Here is a 20,000-nt window from a genome sequence, read left to right on the forward strand (position 1 = left end):
CACACACACACACACACACACACACACACACACACACACACACACACACACACACTCTGTCTCTTTCCGTCTGTCTGTGTCTGTCTCTCTGGGTCTCTCTCTCTCTGTCTCTCTCTTTATCTGTCTGTCTCTCTCTCTGTCTCTGTCTCTCTCTCTCCCTCTCTCGCTAATAACACTTCACAAGTGTTCTAGACAGAATGGAGAAGTGGAGAGCCTTATCTCAAAATATCTCAAAAGGATCTTGACGTACATTTTCACAGTCATCTTCGTCCATCACCTTATGAAAGCTGCAAGATCATGTCACTAAAAAAAAAGAACAGGAACTCAAGGTTATGCATTGAACGCTGATCCTGTCAAGCGTCACTCACTCTCCCACAGACGAGGCGAATTCATGAATATCTTAAAACGCAGAAAACCGGCGTTTTCGTAATCGGCTTTTATGGACGAACCAAATCGCAAAACCCGTTTTCGTTATAATTTGAGCAGATCATATCCCGCCATGCTGCAAAGACGCCATGACTATCCCGCAGTTTTTTTTCTTTTGTAAGCGATCTTTGTCCGCACCAGTCTTTGTTTCCGATCGTTTTGCCATTAACTGGCGTTTTATTTTTTTCTCAGTTCAACCTATGCTTTAACTTGCCTAATTCCCATTCTCCAGATCTCTGTCTGATAAAATCTTTTGTTTCCAATGACCCCCCCCCCCACTGACTGAAGTTCCATCCCCATTTTCCCTCTCATCCTTTCTCATCCTGTGCTTGAAAACTATCATCATATCTTCTTCCTTCGAATTGTGTATATATCCCAGCTCCAGCATTACCAATAACCTCCATCTACTTTTTCATATCACCCAAGCTCTAACAGCAACAGCGAGAGTGAACACGGCTCTATATTCATGCAGCAGCCAGGTTATAACCGGGGGCTCCGTTTAGCAAGCGAGGCGCCAACCCGAGAGCACCAGACTTGCTCAACACAGCGTAGCATGGGGGAGGACTCTCCTTGCTAGTTTGACGTGTTTTTCTCTCTTTTATCTATTTCCCTCTCTATTTCCTTTATTTACCTCCCCCCTCTCTCCCTCCCTCCCTCCCTACCCCCCTCTCTCTCTCAAAATCCACGACGACAGAAATCCCGGTTGAGAACAAATCCAATCCAAGTAATCCCACTCCACACAGTCAATAAACCGTCATATTTTAATAAAATTCGCCCAAATGGAAACAACAACGAAAAAATCGCACTCTTGAACAGCGATACGTAATCCTCAATCGCCGCCCTGCCGCTTCCCTACGGCTTCCACGGACTACCTGAAGGGTGAGTCACTACCACCTAAACACGACCTGTGTGACCTCTACGTCCTCTGAAGACTCACCCGAAGTACGACCTGTGTGACCTCTACGACTTCTGAAGACTCCCCAAAGTACCTGTATGACCTCTGCGACCTTTGAAGACTCCCCAGAGTACGACCTGTGTGACCTCTACGACTTCTGAAGACTCCCCAAAGTACCTGTGTGACCTCCACGACCTCTGAAGACTCCCTAGAGTACGACCTGTGTGACCTCCACGCCCCTGAAGACTCGCCAAAGTACGACGAGGCGCAGCTGATCCCGAGGGGCGAGGAGGTGGAACCGGTAGAGTACACGGACGGCCCCCCATAGAACGTACAAAGGGGATTATTTTCAGGCTTATCGTAACACAAGTCGAGTGACATTCCAAGCAGTTCTTGGTTTGTGTATTTCTTACTCTTCGTTAATGGTATATATATATTTTTTCTTTGTTCTTGTTTTTTCATTTTTCTCCACTGCGAAATGCTGTTGTTATGTGCTTGGCCATTTGTTCTAAAGGCTCTGACGTTGGTGTTTATTCATTAATTTTTCTTTTGTTTAGTGAATTTTTACTTTAACTTTTCGTAACCACATTCCGTTCTTGTTTATTTTTATTCTTCATGTAAGCTTATCAATTCATTAATGCGTATCTTGCTTTTAAACGCTACGGGTTGCAATACGGAAATCTGAAACGTACTATAATTTTAAATTTTATTCAGGAGTGGCTGGAGGATCTAAGTATGAAGAGATATTTTTCATGTCTGGTAGTTTATTCTTACAAACAATCTCCGTGGTAATTAACGAGTGGAACCAGTGATCCTGTCCTTCCTTGGTAACAGTCAGGCCTCACCGCTCGGGTAAACAGGTTGAGCCTTGGGTTCCGAAGCTGCCGCGGGGAGAAATTGACGTCGAAATGCGAAACCGCCTTTCGATGACGTGGTGGGACGTCATCTCTAGCTCCGGAGAGCCTCTGACTCCTGCTCCTGACAATATATATTCTTTTTCTTTTTAAGCTATTTTATACCTCCTCTTGAAACTCACTATTTTCCATCTCTAAAGGGAGAATCTAATAGTTCACCTAATCAAACAATCATGTCATTTGCTATAATCATTCTCGTACTTACAATCTGAAGTTCAGCCGACTCGCACGAAACATACCTGAAGGAAAACAAAAACAAAAGAATTAGTAAAAAAGGCAAATTTTCTATCATTTTATAATACCAAAACTGCATCTTCACTTGAGAAGGTTCGAGAAAGTCACACTAAGAAATGCAGTGTTTATATTAGTCATGAACTAGAATGAAACTAAATGCTTCATAAAAAAAAAAAAAGATAAATCGGTGCACAGAGTGACGATAAACAAGGGCACAGTCTTCCTGTAAAATTATATATGTATTTTTTTCGCCCGTAACGTGTGCTTGAAAATGCTTGCCTGAAGGAGTCTTTGATGCCCTTATGATTGCGTGTGAATCAGGAATTCGTATCTGTCACGAATCCGTGCCAAGTGCAGATAGATCTCGTTCCAAAATAGCGGTTCAGACAGATTATATATTGATAAATCTTCTTTCAAAATACGTCTGGCAAAGTGTGTTGGGGGGGGGGGTGAAATTATGCAAGTCAACAAGACCAACTAATTCAATAATTAAAACACACATAAAGAACCACTGTATTGGTAAAACCTGTACCCCCCCCCCCCAAAAAAAAAAAAAAAAAAAAAAAAAAAAAAAAAAAAAAACAGCAGCAACTAAAATAATAATGATACAAAATAACGGAATCTAAATCAACGATAAACTTAGGGAAAGAAACAGAAAGAGAGAGAGAAAAAAGTTCTCTCGTAACGCCATCGCGCGTGACCCCGCGTTGCCTCGCGTTTGTTTCTGCTCTCTCTTTTCTCTTCCGTTTCCTTTTCCTGATTTTCGTTCTTTATGGCTGCCTTTCATCCCCTCTCTCTCTCTTCCTTTCTCTCTATCTCTGTCTCTGTCTCTGTCTGTCTGTCTGTCTGTCTGTCTCTCTCTCTCTCTCAACATTATCTCCTAATTTTCGCGTCTTCTTATTTCTACATATCATTAAAGATCACATTTTGAAAAACGTTCTTGTTCTTTTTCCGTGCTCAAAAAGTTATCAGAATATAGCACCGATAATTTTCTCTCCCCTTTTCCCTATTTCTCTTTCTATTTTCCCCAATTTCGCGTCTCCTATTCCCCCCCAATTTCCCAGCTGCCCAAAAGCTTCTCTCTCAAACTCACATTTTTTACATGTTTTTCTCATTTCGTATCTTATCAAAAAATAAAAATAATAATAATAAAATCATAAATAATAATAATAATAAATAATAAATAAATAAAATGCAAATCTATAAATAAATAGGTTAAAAATTCTTGTTCATGGGATCTATCTTGGAAAGACTAGAGGAAAAAAATTATAATTTCTTTTTCTTATTTTCTTTCTTCTTTTCTAATCGTCATCATTATCCACTTAACCATCGTCTCCCCCATCCCCTTCACCATCATCACCACCATTAGCACCGCCATCCTCATCCTCATCACCATTACCATCACCATCTCCATCCCCACCACCGCCATTCTCTTCACGTCTTAAAAGGCGCCAAATACGAATGACTAAAAAGCTGAACAACAAAATATGAGAGAAGCATTCGTCTCAAGAGGGAGGAAGAGAAGGAGAGGGAGAGGGAGAAGGAGAGGGAGAGGAGGGGGGAGAGGGAGAAGGAGAGGGAGAGGAGGGGGGAGAGGGAGAGGAGGGGGAGAGGGAGAGGAGGGGGGAGGAGGGAGAGGGAGAGGAGGGGGGGAGAGGGAGAGGAGAGAGAGAGAGAGGAAGGGAGAGGGAGAGAGAGGAGAGAGAGGAGGGAGAGGGAGAGAGAGAGAGAGAGAGAGAGGGAGAGAGAGAGAGAGAGAGAGAGAGAGAGAGAAGGAGAGGAGAGAGAGGAGAAGAGGAGGAGAGAGAAAGAGAGAAAGAAGAGAAAGAGAATGAAAGAGAAAAAGAAAAAAAGAGAAAGAGACAAAGAAACAGAGCACCGAATCATAACTGCAATAACACACACGCCATTTTTAAGCGGAGACGCCCACCGTTCTGAGAAATATGCAGAATGACCGTCTGGACGAATCGACTTTTATTGATTTGCGCCGGAATGAACATCGCCTCCCACAGCGTGGACTTCAGTCTACCTTCGCGCGCGCGCGCGCGTGTGTGTGTGTGTGTGGTGTGTGTGTGTGTGTATGTGTGTGTGTGTGTGTGTGTGTGTAACTCAGCTATATTTAGATCATATTACTGTATTCTACATATCTTATTTACACTTACATGTCTATCACATAAGTATCTTCACACATGCAAATACATACACATATACTCATGATTGTGAGTGTGCGTGTGTATGCGTGCGCGTGTGTGAGTGCTGTGTGAGTGCGTGTGTTATGTGTGTGCGTGTGTGTCTGTGTACGTGTCCACGTAAGTGCTCACATGTCCACGCGTGTATACATGTAACGCGACCACCTCCAGAAAATGAACAAAACTCGAGCGGTCGTCCAAACGAGTCGTACCTGACGACTGGCAGACGGATTGTGTTACGCCGCCGCTGCCTCGCACGTGGCGCTAATGGGCAGAGGCAGGGGGGCATGGAGGGAGGGAGGGGGCGAATGAGAGGAGGGAGGGGAGGGAGGGAGGGATGGACAGAAAGAGGGAGAAAGGGAGGAGGGAGGGAAGAATGAGAGGACAGGAGGAGGGAGGAAGGGAAAGGTGGGAAGGGGGAATGAGAGGAGGGAGGAGACAGAGAGAAACGACAGGCAAAGAGAGAAGAAAAAAATGAAACACAAAATGAGGCGGATTTTAACCCAAAATACTTTCACTCTCGCAGAAAATAAAGAGAGAACTAATTACATAGCGAGTTCTACCATTCCGCACGCTGACGACGAAAAGGAAGAAGAAAAAGAAGGAAAATGAGAAGAGGAAGTAGAAGAACGATAAGAAAAAGGAGGAGGGAGGAAAAAAGAGGAAGTAGAAGAATGAAAAGAAAATCTGGTGCTTACTTCCCAGCCACTAGAAGCCGTCACGACAAGCTATCCATACAGATATACAAGAAATAACCCCGGGCATCAAAAGCACAAGCATAATAGATAAAATAAAACAAACTCCGCACTTTAAAGCCAGAAAGTGAGAAAGTTGGCATCTTCCCAGCTCGGCGAGATCAATACAGTGACCCCTCAGTGAAAAGGAGAAAAAGAAAACGAAGACGAAGAAAACGATAAGAAAGATAACGTGCTCTCTCACAACACGATGTTCTAGTCAGCATTAAAGCTGGGGTGTCAGAGCTGCTTAACTGAATGAATTATCAGTAGTAATTTCATTGCGATCTGTATATTTTTTTTTGTTCGAAAGCAAACGGTATCACGAGTGAATGAACAGAAAACGATGGTTCACTCAAGATTTTATTATCCAATTCTAACATTACAATTAGTAACTGAATGTTTATTAAAAATATCAAATTTTTATAAAGGTTTTATAATGTATTTCGTTTGAATCACAAAGCTACGCGCAGTTCTCACTAGTTTGCCACTGCGCAAAGTAACGCTCTTTTGTTACTGATTTACTGAGGATCCCTTTTTTTTCTTTTCTTTTTCTTTCTTTCTTTGTTTCTTTCTTTCTTCTTTTTTAGAAAGTTCGAACACTACCACGTGTGAACGAACAGAAAACGGAAATAGATTTTCCTCCCCTATTTCTAACCACGGAGGGAGGGTTTGCACATGACTCATTCTATTGATTAATATCTCGTTCATCCTTTTCCATCTAATAATACTAATCACTGCCATGGCGTATTGGGGAGTCCTGGGTCTTAATTTTCTTATTTTAGGGTGGTTCGAAGAAGGGTGGATGGTGAAAATATTGAACCAAATTTCAACCTTCCCTTCCAGACGAATCAAGCATCGAGTTATCCGTCATACTTATTTTGTCAAAGGTGTGAAATGCATGTCTGGAAGCAACGGTGACACAAAGACGCGCGCACGCATACACACACATACTTATACGTCCACATACACACACGGAAACACTGACAAACACACACACATACACTAGAAAGCGATCGTTCATCCACGCATCCCTCCCCCTCCTCTTCCCTCCTCCCTTGCCTTGGCCGTATATAAAACGGAGAATTAAACGAGAAATAAAATAATATATTGGTCATAACAGACACTCCCGCCTCGCCCCCCATCGCTCAGGAAAAGAAAATAGATGAGGGAGATAGAATAAGAGGGGAGGGGGAGGGGGGAGGAAGAGGGGGAGGGGGGAGGAAGAGGGGGAGGAGGAGGAGGAAGAAGGAGGAGGAGGAGGAGGAAGAGGAGGAGGAGGAGGAGGAGGAGGAAGAGGAGGAGGAAATAGGAATAGGAGAACGGGGAAACACGAAGAGAAAGAGGAGAAAGAAGGGAGAGAAGGAGAGAGCGTGAAGGACAAGAAGGAGGATAAAGGATGAGAAGATTGGAAGAGAAAGAAGAGACAGGAAAGGGAAGAAGCGAAAGAGGAGAAAGGTGGGAAAGGAGGAGGAGAAAGGATGGAGAAAAGGAAGGAGGAGGATAGAAGGAAGAAAGAAATAGGGGAAGGCTGGCGAAAGGCAAGGAAGAACAAAGGCGGAAATGTAGAAGTAAAGAAGGAAGGGAAGATGAAGAGAACGAAAATGGAAGAAAGAGGGTGATATAATCGTACGTCGTGATATAATCTTACGAAGTCGAAGCCGAAGTCATTTTCACGTGGCGAAACACGCGGAGCAGCGGCGACAAATGCATGGTGATGGTGATGGTGATGATAATGGATGTAGTGGTGGTGATTAGTGATGATGATGATATGGGGATGCTTTTGATGATAATGGATGTAGTGATGGTGATAAGTGATGATGATTGGTGAAGGTGGTGATGATAACAATAAAGATAAAACCAACTATCTTGAGTACCGTTATCAATGAATTATTATAATCATCATTATAACAACGGTAATTGTAGTCGCAGCAGTAGTGGGGGTAAAATAATATTATTAGAAATAACAATTCTGATAATGATAAAAACAATGACAACAAATATAATTCATAACCAAAAGATGCACAATATGATATTTCGATTCAAGATTTGAAGCATAATGAGAACGAGTATTTCCAGTTTCAATACTGCAACTCCATTAGAGTTTATTTCTACAACTGTGCAATAATTCAATCTCATCCGAAACAACAATAATTATCATCATTATTAATCAACCTATTTGTTATATTTTTTACAAGAATCCAATTCGCGAGGATAAGCACCGATCTGAAAGAGCATTATGACGGCCTCAGAAATGCCGAATTCCACCCAAAAATGAAATTGATTCGATTCTTTAAATGGTTGGGAAATGGAGTCGCTTACTGAGCTATCATTTGTGATACATTTTTAAAATGAACTGAGTGAGAGAGAGGGAGGGGGAGGGAGAGGGAGAAAGAGAGAGAGGAGGAGAGAGAGAGGAGAGGAAGAGGAGAGAGAGAGAGAGAGAGAGGAGAGAGAGAGAGAGGAGGAGAGGGAGAGGAGAGAGAGAGAGAGAGAGAGAGAGAGGGGAGAGAGAAGAGAGAAGAGGGAGAGAGAGAGAGAGAGAGAAAAGAGAGAGAGAGAGAGAGAGAGAGAGAGAGAGAGAGAGAGAGAGAGAGAGAGAGAGATAGAGAGAGAGGCTGTGTACGCACACGCGCACAGGTAGGCATATATATACGTCTACCCACATGTCTACCCATTCATGCCCATCAGGAGCCCCAAAGAACACTCATCTATATCCAAAAGCCAACTCAACCAGCAAGGCACAGACCGAGCAAGCGGTCGGCAGTCATCCCGAGAGCAAGCTGCATAATCAACATTGGCTTGAAACCGAACACTGTTATTTTAAGGCGCGAAACCTATTTTTAAACCGCGTTATTCCCACCAAAGGCAATGGGGGGGGGGGAGTTGGTGTGGGGGGAAGGGGGGGAAGGGAGGTTGGAAAAAGGGAGGGAGGGGAAGGACTAGAGGAGGTTGCAAAAGGGGGGGGAGGGGAAGGAGGAGATTTGTTCAACTAAAAAAGCTTCACTTGATTACTCGCATTGCAACGAAACGGCAGTAAAATCGTGTTCGTATTTAAATTTAGTTTCCTGCGGTTTGCTACCAAGGATACAGAACAAGCGCGGTTCTCCCGTCTTTTGTTATTTCTCGCAGATGAATTGTCATGAATTTGTCTTCCTTGCCGTCTTTAGCACCCTTTTCCATCGTCAAAGTAGTAAGCTTATCAGTATATATTTTCTAAAACTCTTATTAAACCATTATCATTTTCACCTTCATCCTCATGGTTAGTATCCTTATTATTATCATTATTTTGCTCAAATTACTATTACTGTTGCCGTTGTTGTCATTGATATCATTATTGCCATTATTAATATTACTATTCCTAATAACGTTGTTACTGTTATAATTACTATCCTTATTATCATCACCATCAGTATTGTTATCAATACCATTATTATTATTATTATTAACGACTGATTGCCAGCTCTAATCATTGATTAATATTTCCCCATCAAAGAATTACGAAAACGGCCGACATTATTCGACTTCGCTTCTATTTACGACAATAAAACGCTAATCTAATTTCCCAAACAACTAACTTTACAATATGAGGTTACAGCACTTTTTATGTACTTCACTCGCTAACTTTCGCCCGCGGGATAAAGGAGAAAAAATGGTTCGGATGTTAATTTTACGGCGAGTGAAAGGATAAAATAAATTGTATGAGATTATCTTTGTTAGTTATCTTTGGGAAATTATTGGTCATTGCCTCTCTTTCTTCCTCTCTATCTGGAGAGAAAGTATATCTTCCCATATGTCAGTACAGGGAGCTGCCGGACACGGGGCAGTACCGATAGACACGGAAATATACGCTCTACTTTCGCCAGGCAGACAGACAGACAGACAGACAGACAGACAGACACACACACACACACACACACAAGGTAGCGTATTCCCTAATGCCTCTAAACTACTATGTGCAAATAAAATAGCATAACATGTGGGGGGGAAATGAAAGGAAAGAAAAAAAGATCGGGGAAACAAATTAAAGAAAAAAAATCGAAAGTAACTAAGCATCGTCGCAAAAAAGAGAGAGAAAAAAAAGCTAATCGCATATAACAAAAGGAAACCCGAGTGTCTTTTCTCCTGTTGTTTTCTAGAGCCATTTCGCCCAGCCTTCGGCAGACAATCCCGAGGCGTCGCTAACGGTGTTCCGAGAACCGCCGGCAGGAACCGCTCTGATTGCTGGTGAAAACGGAATTTGAAAAAAAAGGTACGGAGCTGACGAAGGCGAGGGAATTGGAGATACTCCGTCGGTCTGTCTGTTTACCTGTCTGTGTGTCTGTCTGAGTATCTATCTGTCTATGTCTGTCTGTCCATTTAATTTATGTGCGTGTGTCTGTGTTATTGTGGGTTTGTGTCTGTCTGTCTCTTTACCATCTCGTGCTAACAAACACGCACACACACAGAGGTCTATATACTTATATAGACCTTGTGCACACACGTATACAAAACCAAACGTAGAAACCGTAGAAACCACATTTTAAACCAATATAACAAAACACACAAAACTCGCTAAGAGCTCTGAAGGTTTAAACGCCATTTACTTCGAACCCGAAAGCACGATCGAAATTCACAGCGGCTTCGGTATAGACCGCGAGGTGTATAAGAGGGGGATGAGAACTGGTTGTAAGGATTAGGGCCTCTATGGTATGAGGTTAGGCTTAGGGCACTGTGTGAAAGGAGAGAAGAGCCACACAGCAACATATTATCTTGTGTTTTGTCGTTTTCCTCAGCCACTCAGTTTAGTTAATGTAAGACTACTCTGTTACTTTGATGGAGTAAAGCAATGCTTCGTCATAGAAAGGTTGGTTGCTATGGTTAACATAAAATGAGTTCATTCAGTTGTGTCTTTTATTATTACGCATCATCACATCTCTTGCTTTGTAATTCTTATTTCTTCACTTCCTTCCATATGCCATTTGCTTTTCCATCACTTTATCCACCACAAAAAAGAATGAAAAAAGAAAGGAAAAACGATATTAAGGAACCAAGTTCCTATTACTTGTATGTATATATATATATATATATATATATATATATATATATATATATACACATATATATATACTATATATAATATAACTAATATATATACATATATATACATAATATATATACATATATATAAACATATATATACATATATATCATAAATATACATATAATATGTATATACATATATATACATATACATAATATATACATATACATAAATATATATATACATATATACATACATATATACATACATATATATATATATATATATATATATATATATATATATATATACACATACATATATATATACATATATAGGTAGGTTCATGTCTAAAAGGTACCACCGGCACTCTCCGTGCAAAGGAACTGGGGACCCTACCACGTACTCACTCCAAGATCATCACAACATGAAAACTACAATTAAGTATCATGCTGTGACCACGGCGGCTCAGACATGAACCTACCGTTAAAAGAAGAATATATATATATATATATATATATATATATATATATATATATATATATATATATATATAAATCGAATGAGAACGCAAAATGACCCCAACATATACCAACATTTTTCCGAGAAAACCAAACCTGGCTCAAACATGGGAGCAACCAAACGTGTTCTCTCTCCCGCACAACTGACATTATTGGGATATCAATTTCAAAACAGATAGGAAAAATAAGAAAAACCAAAAAACATAGATATACAAGTTACATAAAACTATAGTATATTCCACAGAAAAATGATACAAGGGTTGCCAGATAGCACAAGACTCAATAATGCCTGCACAGTTACACAAAAGTTGGTTTCCACGTCAATACAGAAGCTACTGCCATTCGTTTATTATTGTTATTATTATTCCAGGGGGAAGGGGAAGGGGAAGGGAGAAAGGGAGAGAGATAAATAGATAGACAGTTAGACAGAGATATAGACGGATAGATAGAGCGAGCCAGAGAGGGAGAAAGGAGACAGATATATAGATAGAGAAAGGAAACAAACAGATAAAGGAGAAATAGAAAAAAAGAAGGAAAGAAAGAGAAAGACAGCGAGGGCGATTCACAGCGATTCAAATCTGATTACAGGAACAAACAAACGCCGCCTGACCACTGGCTTTCCGTCCTCTGGCCGTAGACGAATCTGCTTTGTGTCTTTGCACGGGATCGCAAATCGGTTCGTTACCTCTTCGTCGCCACGCGAATATCGATAAAGCAAAACCAAAGAATTAGGAAGTTCGAAAGGAGTAAAAGTAATGTTAAAAATAAAGAAAAGAAAAAAAATTAGATAAATAGGAACAAATCAGAGAAATAAAGAAAAAAGGAATAATATATAGAGAAACATAGAAAAAAGGGAAGAATATAGACAGAAAACAAGATTTTTTTTTTTTTTTTTTTACAAGAATAAAAAAGGATGTGCGAGTATTTTAAGATTCAAAGAAGGATTTGGAATCGAAACACTTAATAATCGGTTTTGAAAAGAATTAATCTAACACTTGTAGCGCCACTATCCATCGGGAAATTCTCAGGGAACGCGGGAAAAGCCAGCTGAGGGAACACCTGCTCTTCCCACACCAAAAAAGGAGAAAGAGAAGACGAAGAAGAAGGAAAACAAAAAGAAGAAAAAGGAAAAGTAGGTAAAGATGAAGAAGAAATAGGTAAAGAAGAAGAAAAGGAAAAAGGAATGAAGAAGGAGAAAAGGCGAATGTAAAGAAGAAAAAGAAGATGAAAAATATACGAAAAGAAGGGAACGCACTTTCATTTTTATTAATGCTAGTTGCTGTGTGGACGAGGATGTCACCCTTGCCTTTACAACTATAAGGAGAGATATAGCATTATCAAAATTGTCACTGAAACCCACGGTAGATAAGAGGGTTGCTAAGGGTATCTATTCCACTACAACTGAAGAGGTGTTTTTTGACGACACAGAAGTTAGAAACTAGATTGATATATATAGTTAGAGTTGTGAGTTAGAGAGAACGAAAAAAAAAAAATTACACATGTAAAATTTGTACCATACATCAAGCCCTGACATACACCCCCCCCCCTTTCCCATGCATTACCCCCACCCCCTCCTTCCCAGGGCCAGCGAAACCAGGGCCGGCGACGGCGGCGCAGACGGTGACGGGTTTAATGTCCATTTCCTCGTCATGCGACCGCCGCCCGATGGCGATCTTGTGTCTCCTTCTCCCCATTCTTGTTTGCTTCTTCCTTTTGCCATGTTTGAAGGCCTGCCTGCTGCGTTTTTTTTTCATCTCTCTCTCTTCTCTCACACTATCTTTTTCTTTCTCTTTCTCTCTTTTTTTCTTTTTCTCTCTACGTATCTATCACTTTTATTCTCTTCTCCTCTTTCTCTTTCTTTTTTTTCTCTCTTCATGACATTTTCCTCTATCCAACTTTTGTCTCTTTCTCGCATCCCCGACAGAAAATGGCGGACACTCTCGTTCCTCCGTCGTCGAACCGAAGCTTACGGACCGGAATTGCTTCCTTTTTTCCTCTTTTCCCTACTCTTTTCCTCGCCTCCTCCTTCTCTCGCTCTTCCTCTTCTTCCTGCTGTTACTCCTGGCCCGCCTATTTGTCCCTTTCATCTTCGGATGCTTCTCTCTCCTACTCTCTCTACGCTTCTTTTTCCTTCTCCTCTACATCTCATTTTTTGCCTCCTTCCCCTTCTCCTCCTCCTCCTCTTCTTCCCTTTGTCCAATGCCCCTTCTTCCAATCCCTTCTCTGCCCTTTCCTCTTCCTCCCCCTTCCTCCACTTCATCACGCCACTTCCGCCGTATCACGCCCATCACGCCCACAAACGCCTCCGCGACGCCACCCTCGAGGCGGCCCTTCAACGGTGCCACTCACACGGGGCACAAATCTCTTGCGTGCCTCTCCGTCCCTAGGGGAGGGGGAGGGGAAGAGGAGGGGGTCGCACCTGTCCGGGGTTGGAAGGGGGGTGTATTTTTCCTAAGAAGGATAGTCGAACCTATTCGGGGGAGGGTCGTACCTGATCCGGGCTTTAAATACTTAGAAGGTAAGGAAGAAGTAGAAAGAAGAGGATGAAGAAATATGAAAAACAGAAGATAATGATGAAGAAGAAAGAAAGGAGAGAAAGAAGTTAATCAGAGAAAAGGAAAGGAAGGAGAAAAACAAAGAAGAAAATAAGTCAACCAATGACCCCGACCGGAACGCACACGGACCCTCCCGTTTGCAGCCGTAGCGTCCAGCCCATAGCATTGCGGCAGCCAACGGTGGACTAAACAACCAGACACTCTAATTACCTCTCAAGCTGGTCGTAGTCCCCGCTCGCCCCGCACTCACTGGCACAGCCTCGGCAACCACGCTTTCTCGACACAATCATCGCCGGTTGAGCATATTCAGTTGTTCGGGGCCTCGGCGGGTCCGAAAACGCTCGAGGAATCCGAGATGAGGGGCCCGGCTCAGACGGGTGTGTGTGCTGTGTATTATTGATGTTTCATTGTGTATTATGTGGGTTTCATGGACGTTTCATATTGTGTATTAGGTATGTTTTATGTTGTGTATTATGGACGTTTTATAGTGTCTTATGGATGTTTCATACGTAGCCTGTTATAAGCTTTTCATTTGCTAGGGTGACTTGAGTAATTCTAGATACGTATAGGTCTACATACCTACATAACATCCATCCATCCATCCACACACACACACGTATACTTATGTATAAAGATGCTAGGAAAATTAATTTTTACAGGTAAACCTCCTCCATATTGTCAACGTGGTCATAATAAAATCATAATTAAATGCAAACTACTATGAAACTACCAATACGTTTTACGAAAAAACAATAATAACAACAACACAAATATAACAACAATGTCAATAAAAATAATAACGGCAAAAACAATAATAACAAAATCAATAACAACAACATTAATACAATATGAAAACACAACCGATTTTTTATTTTTTCTAACCTTCAGAACACTATACACTATGTACAGATTTGAGGCTTAATTCCTTCCTGCGCCTTATCCTGCGCGCATCAAGTGATATGCAAATATTTTTGATGGACGGGTCTGGTTCAGTGACCTCGTCTCGTCTCGATGAGTGTCGTCTCGGGGTGTGTGTGTGTGTGTGTGTGTGTGTGTGTGTGTGTGTGTGTGTGTGTGTGTGTGTGTGTGTGTGTGTGTGTGTGTGTGTGTGTGTGTTGTGTACATGTATGTGAGGGGAAGGTTAGTGCGTGTTTGTGCGTGTGTAACCGCGTTTTTGTGTATATTTACGCTCTAACACTAATTTATGCGCGTGGTTATTAGTGACAAAGCACGTACTTTTGAGGTGTGCGTGCGTGTACATGTTCACCGCAAGATTTGCCTACGTACAGCGGACACATTCCCAGCCGCGAAAAGTACGCGCGTTCGCTCCATACATGTAGGTGCGTCCGCGTCCCCTCCCCTGCGGGGCACACAGAAGCCGAGCTGGAATTATTCGTTCTGCAGGACGCCGCAGGACGCCGCAGGACCGCCACGTGAATTACTACTTGTGTCGGTCTTTGTGGGAAGGAAGGGAGGGGAGAAGGGGAAGGGGGAAGGACGGGGGAAGGAGGGAAAGTGGGGAAAGGGGGGAAAGGGGGGGGGGAGGAGGAGGAGGAGGAGGAGGAGGAGGAGGAGGAGGAGGAGGAGGAGGAGGAGAGGAGGAGGAGGAGGAGGAGGGGAGGGGGAGGAGGAGGAGGAGGAGGAAGGGGAGGGGAGAAAGGAGGGGGAAGGTGAAGGAGGAGGAGGAGGGGGAGAAACAGGAGGAAGAGGAGGAGGGGGAGAAAGAGGAAGAGGGGGGGAGAAGGAAGAGGGGGAAGAACAGACTGACAATAGAAAGTTGAAAGAGGACGGCGAGGAAAAGGGGGAAATGGAGGAAAAGAATAAAAATTAGTGGAAATCAAGATAGAAACAAGACAAAGTAAAAGACAAACAAAATAGGTGAAAGGGAAGAAAGGAAAGGAGGGGAAAGCTGAGGGCTGTTTGTAGGCAAAGACACCGCGAGGACTTGACAGAGAGGCAACAGCCCAGAGCAACTGCGCCGCGAAATGAAAGTAAGATTATGATATGCAAAAGAGTGGATGGGGGGGGGGGTATCTGTGGATGCTGTGATGTGTGGGGGAAGGGGAAGGGGAAGGGGAGGGGGGACAGGAAGGAAAAGGGAGGAGAAGGGAAGGGGGAAGGGGGAGGGTACGGGATGGGGAAGGGGAAGGGAGGGAAGAAAGAGAAGGGAGGAAGGGTAAAGGGGAAAAAGGGAAGGGGTCTGTAGATTCTGTGGGATAGGGAAGGGGAGAGGGGGAGAGGGGGAGAGGGGGAAGGGAGCATGCAGGGGAGAGGCCTGTGGATGCTGGGGGGGGGGGGAGAAATATCCGAGGGGAAAAAGGGGAAGAAACTGGAAGATGGGGCATAGGTAGAAAGCATGAAAAGAAGAGGAAGAGGAGGAAGAAGAGAAAGAGAGAAAAAGAGGAGTGGGAGACGGGGGAGGCGGAAACAAAAAAGAAGCAGTAAAAAATATGAGGTTAGTCTTAAAGAAGATTTAGAGGAGGAGAGGAAGGAGACAGAAGCAGGCAGAAGATGAAATATAAACAGAGAAAGAGGAGGAGAAAGAACGAAAACAATGAGGAGAAGGAAGAGGAGGAGAAACGGCGAAAAAAATGAGAAGATTCATGATAAAGGATGGAAGAGCGAGAATTGAAGACAGGTCACGAGCTGAAGGCATTTCACTTCAACTCTTGAGGAAACAGCGAAGGAAAAGTGGAAATTATGGGCTCTTTGCTGAGCCTCCCGTGTTGCGTCTTCTGGCCTTGCCTTTAGTGCTGGTTGATTACCCGGTTTCTTATTCCTGCTTTCTTTCTTTCCTTCTTTTCTTTCTCCATTTTCTTTCTTTTCTTCTCTACTCTTTCTCCTTTCTCTAATCCTTCTTTCTTTTTCTATTCTATTTCTTCTCTCTCTCCCTCCCTCCTCCTCTCTCTCCTTCTCTCCCTCATCTCTCTCCCCCTCCCTTCGCCTCCTCCCCCTCAATTCTCCCTTGTCCATTATCTATCTACCCCCCTCCACCCCCCTCCTCTCCCTACACTCATCTCTTCCCCTTATCTCCCCCGACCCCCCCCCCCTTAGCAACAAGACTTGAGTACGACCTCTTCCTCACATTACGTAAACAGCAGCACAAATAAGGGCAAGGGTTATTATCAGGTAGGAGTCCCCAGACCTCTTTTTTTTTGGGGGGGGGAGGGAGGGAGGGATGGAGAGGGAGAGAGAGGAGGAGGAGGGGAAGAGAGAAGAGAGAAGAGAGAGAAGAGGAGCAAGAGGAGCGAGAGAGAGACGACGAAGAGAAGAGAGAGATAGGAGAGAGAGAAGAAGAGGATAAGAAAGAGGAAAAGATGAGAGAACAGAGTAGAGAAGAGAGGGAAGAGAGAGAGAGAGGAGAGAGAGATGAGAGGAGAGAGAGAGGAGAGAGAGAGAGAGAGAGAGAGGAAAGTGATGAGAGGAGAGAGCAGAGAGAGAGTAGTAGAGGAGAGAGAGAAGAGAGAGAAGGAGAGAGGAGAAGGAGAAAGAAAGAGAAATCTTGCAGCGATCTGACAAAGGAGAACGGAGGTTAAGAGGGGGAGAGGGGTAAGGGAGGGAAAGAGGGGAGAGGAGGGAAGAGGGAGAAGGGAGAGGGGAGGGGAAAGGGGGAGGGGGAGGGGGAGGGGGAGGGGGAGGAAGGGAGGACGAGAAAGAACGAAAATTTAAGAGAAGGAGAGAGATATTACAAGACGGTGATGAAGAGCAAATCTTTTATGACGAAAAAAGACTCTAAATGCAACATAAATTACACATAAAAAAAAAATAAATAAATAAAATCGTGAAAAAAATCCGATTCATGGAAGTCCCCCCCCCCCCAACGCCCCTCCCATCAAAGTCATCATCGGAATGATTTTAGGTCACAAAAAACAGGCAGACACAAGCACGCAGATACAAATAAACAAACACACACACGCGCACACACATGTATATATGCATGTACACACATGTACAGGTACACACACACACACACAATATATATATATATATATATATATATATATATATATATATATATATAATATATAATATATATATATATATATATATATCTATATTATATATGTATATATTATATATATATATATATATATATATATATATATATATATATATATATATATATATTGATAGATAAATTATATATAATTTATATAAATGTTTATATATGTATTATACGCGCGTGCGTGCGTGCGTGTGTGTGTGCGTTTGCGTGCATGTGTACGTGTGTGTGGTAATAACAACAATAAGTATCAAGCAAAGCCAGCCGACACAGCCCAGGTTACGTAAACCCTTAGACAACCACAGACCCCCCCCCCCTCGTCCAGGTGCAACTTGTGCGCGACATATAACCTGTCGATCATAAAGACACAACGAAGCTTCAGTTACAACGCTACAAAAAGAGGGATATTCTCTGAACGTTCAAAAGCGTGTCTGTTGCGCAGGTCAGTGTCAGGGATCAACGGAACTTATTATAGAGAAATAAATAGCTGAAATATGAACAGATTAATACATGAGATGAATATGAATAAACTTCTACGTGAAATGCACATGACTGAATCATATAAATGAAATGGATGTAAATAAGTAAATAAATACTAAAAGTGGTTGTCATCACTTTCCCACAGTTCCTTTTTTGGTTTTATAGCCTATGTCACATATCGTAAGATAAGTACTGATGTGCACACACTCTCTCCTTTCTCTCTCTCTCTCTCTCTCTCTCTCTCTCTCCCTCTCTCTCCTCTCTCTCTCAGCAACGAGAACGTAAAAACCGACACCGACACAGAAACGACACCGCCCGACCTTTTCACCACCTGACAGAGCATGTGAGCCCCCCCCCCCCCACAGACACAGACGCTCATCGCAGCAGGCACCGAAGGGGCTTCTGAACTCATACTTCCTTAAGGACCCCGTCGCTAAGTCCTTAAGCTCCCCTCTAACGTAACTGCGGACTGACACCCTCCGCCAGGAAAGGGCATTACGGCAGCCTCGCTTTTTTCTTGGGTCCCCGGATCTGGTTGGAATACGGGGCTGGGATGGTGGGCTGGGATGGTGGGCTGGGGTGGTGACCTAGCGTGGTGAGCTGGGATGGTGACCTAGCGTGGTGACTTGGTATTATGATCTACTCCCGTGACTTCTCATGACAGAAAAGACATCTTGCCTTTACAGTAATTCGACTTTTCGTGCCAATGACGAAGAGATCTTAGGGCACGCCAATCCAACCCTTATTGACTCATAAACATTTCCCATGCTGTTATTCTGATGCCTTTATGTATAAACATATCTTGTTTATATTCAAAAGGTTCGTTAGAAAACGCCCATTCTGGATTACTTGGTATGTAATCGTTATTACCGTCGATATCAAAATGTATTTATGCTTCATGAATACCCAACATTTCTGTCTTCTTTTCACGAAGCTTTTTAGTCTTGTAAACACCATAACTCTCTCCTCACATACCACAGTGTATATAAGTGCTTCTTGTTTCATCATCACGAAACCAGGTGACCAAATGTATACAAATTTGTCCATTCAAATGATTTTAATGTCTTTCCATTATGAGAGAGAGAGAGAGAGAGAGAGAGAGAGAGAGAGAGAGAGAGAGAGAGAGAGGGGAGGGAGAGGGGAAGGGGGGGAGGGAGGGAGGGAGGGAGACTTAGAGAGAGCTTAGAACCTTAAAAGAAAAGAAAAACAAGACAAGGGAATCATACCACATAAGAGCCTTACGGAACCCCCTACCTCGCCCTAAGTCATCTCGAAAGGGTGACCCAACCGAATTACCTAGGCTTATTTAGTCACCGTAAATACCTCGGCGTTGTCTAACAGTCGAGGCCCAGAATCCGCCTTCGTCCAGAAGACCTAGAGCAGTGTGACGAAGCCATAAGGAAGTCGGCTCGGCGAGGCGGCCAGCGGGAGGAAACGCACAAGGTCTGGTTCTACTCTGCGGCTACTCTACCGCCTCTTACTCCCAAGGCTCGTCCTTCTCCTCCTCTCTCTCACTCCTTTTTACTCGCTACTCTTATGGTCTTACTTTTATCCCTGCCTTTCTTTCCTCGTCACTTCAATCCTCATATTTCTTTTCCCTCTCCTCCTCCTCCTCCTCCTTCTCTCCCTTCAGGTACTCTGCCGCCTCACTCTCACGCACCCGCCCCATTCTCCGTCACCCCCCCCCCCCCTTCCTGATGACTCACGCTAGGTGATCAAGCCTGTCAACAGAAAACGAGGAATGCCTCTCATAACATACCGGAGCAACAGCTGTCATCTCGAAGAAAACGGAATGCGGACTCCATGATCTTAGGTTTTGTTCAATCTCTATCTATCTATCCATTATTTCTTTCTGTCTCTCTCCCTCTCTCTGTCTGTCTCTGTCTCTGTCTGTCTCTATCTCTCTCTCTTACCGCCCTCACTCATTTCTCCTCTTCCCCCCGTTAACTCCCTCAATCGCTTTCGCTTTTTTTCTCTCTCTCTCATTTTCTCTCCCTCTATTTACATCGTCACCATACCCATAAAA

General features: G+C 43.1%; 1 protein-coding gene across 2 annotated transcripts in view; it reads right to left on the minus strand.

The window, feature by feature from the left end:
* Positions 1-1,764: 1,764 nt before the first annotated feature.
* LOC119599522 overlaps positions 1,765-20,000 on the minus strand; it is a 48,975-nt gene continuing 30,739 nt past the window's right edge. Inside the window, exons 3-4 of one of the 2 annotated variants that reach the window (XM_037949282.1) lie at positions 2,441-2,474; positions 1,765-2,299 (exon numbers count right to left, since the gene is read on the minus strand). In XM_037949282.1, the coding sequence (XP_037805210.1) occupies positions 2,092-2,299; positions 2,441-2,474 (242 nt within the window). In that variant the 3' untranslated portion in view covers positions 1,765-2,091. The remainder of the gene's footprint in view (positions 2,300-2,440; positions 2,475-20,000) is intronic. The other variant, XM_037949284.1, reaches the window with a different exon arrangement.

The sequence above is a fragment of the Penaeus monodon genome, chromosome 43, assembly GCF_015228065.2.
Source record: "Penaeus monodon isolate SGIC_2016 chromosome 43, NSTDA_Pmon_1, whole genome shotgun sequence".
In the NCBI taxonomy this organism is placed as follows: Eukaryota; Metazoa; Arthropoda; class Malacostraca; order Decapoda; family Penaeidae; genus Penaeus; species Penaeus monodon.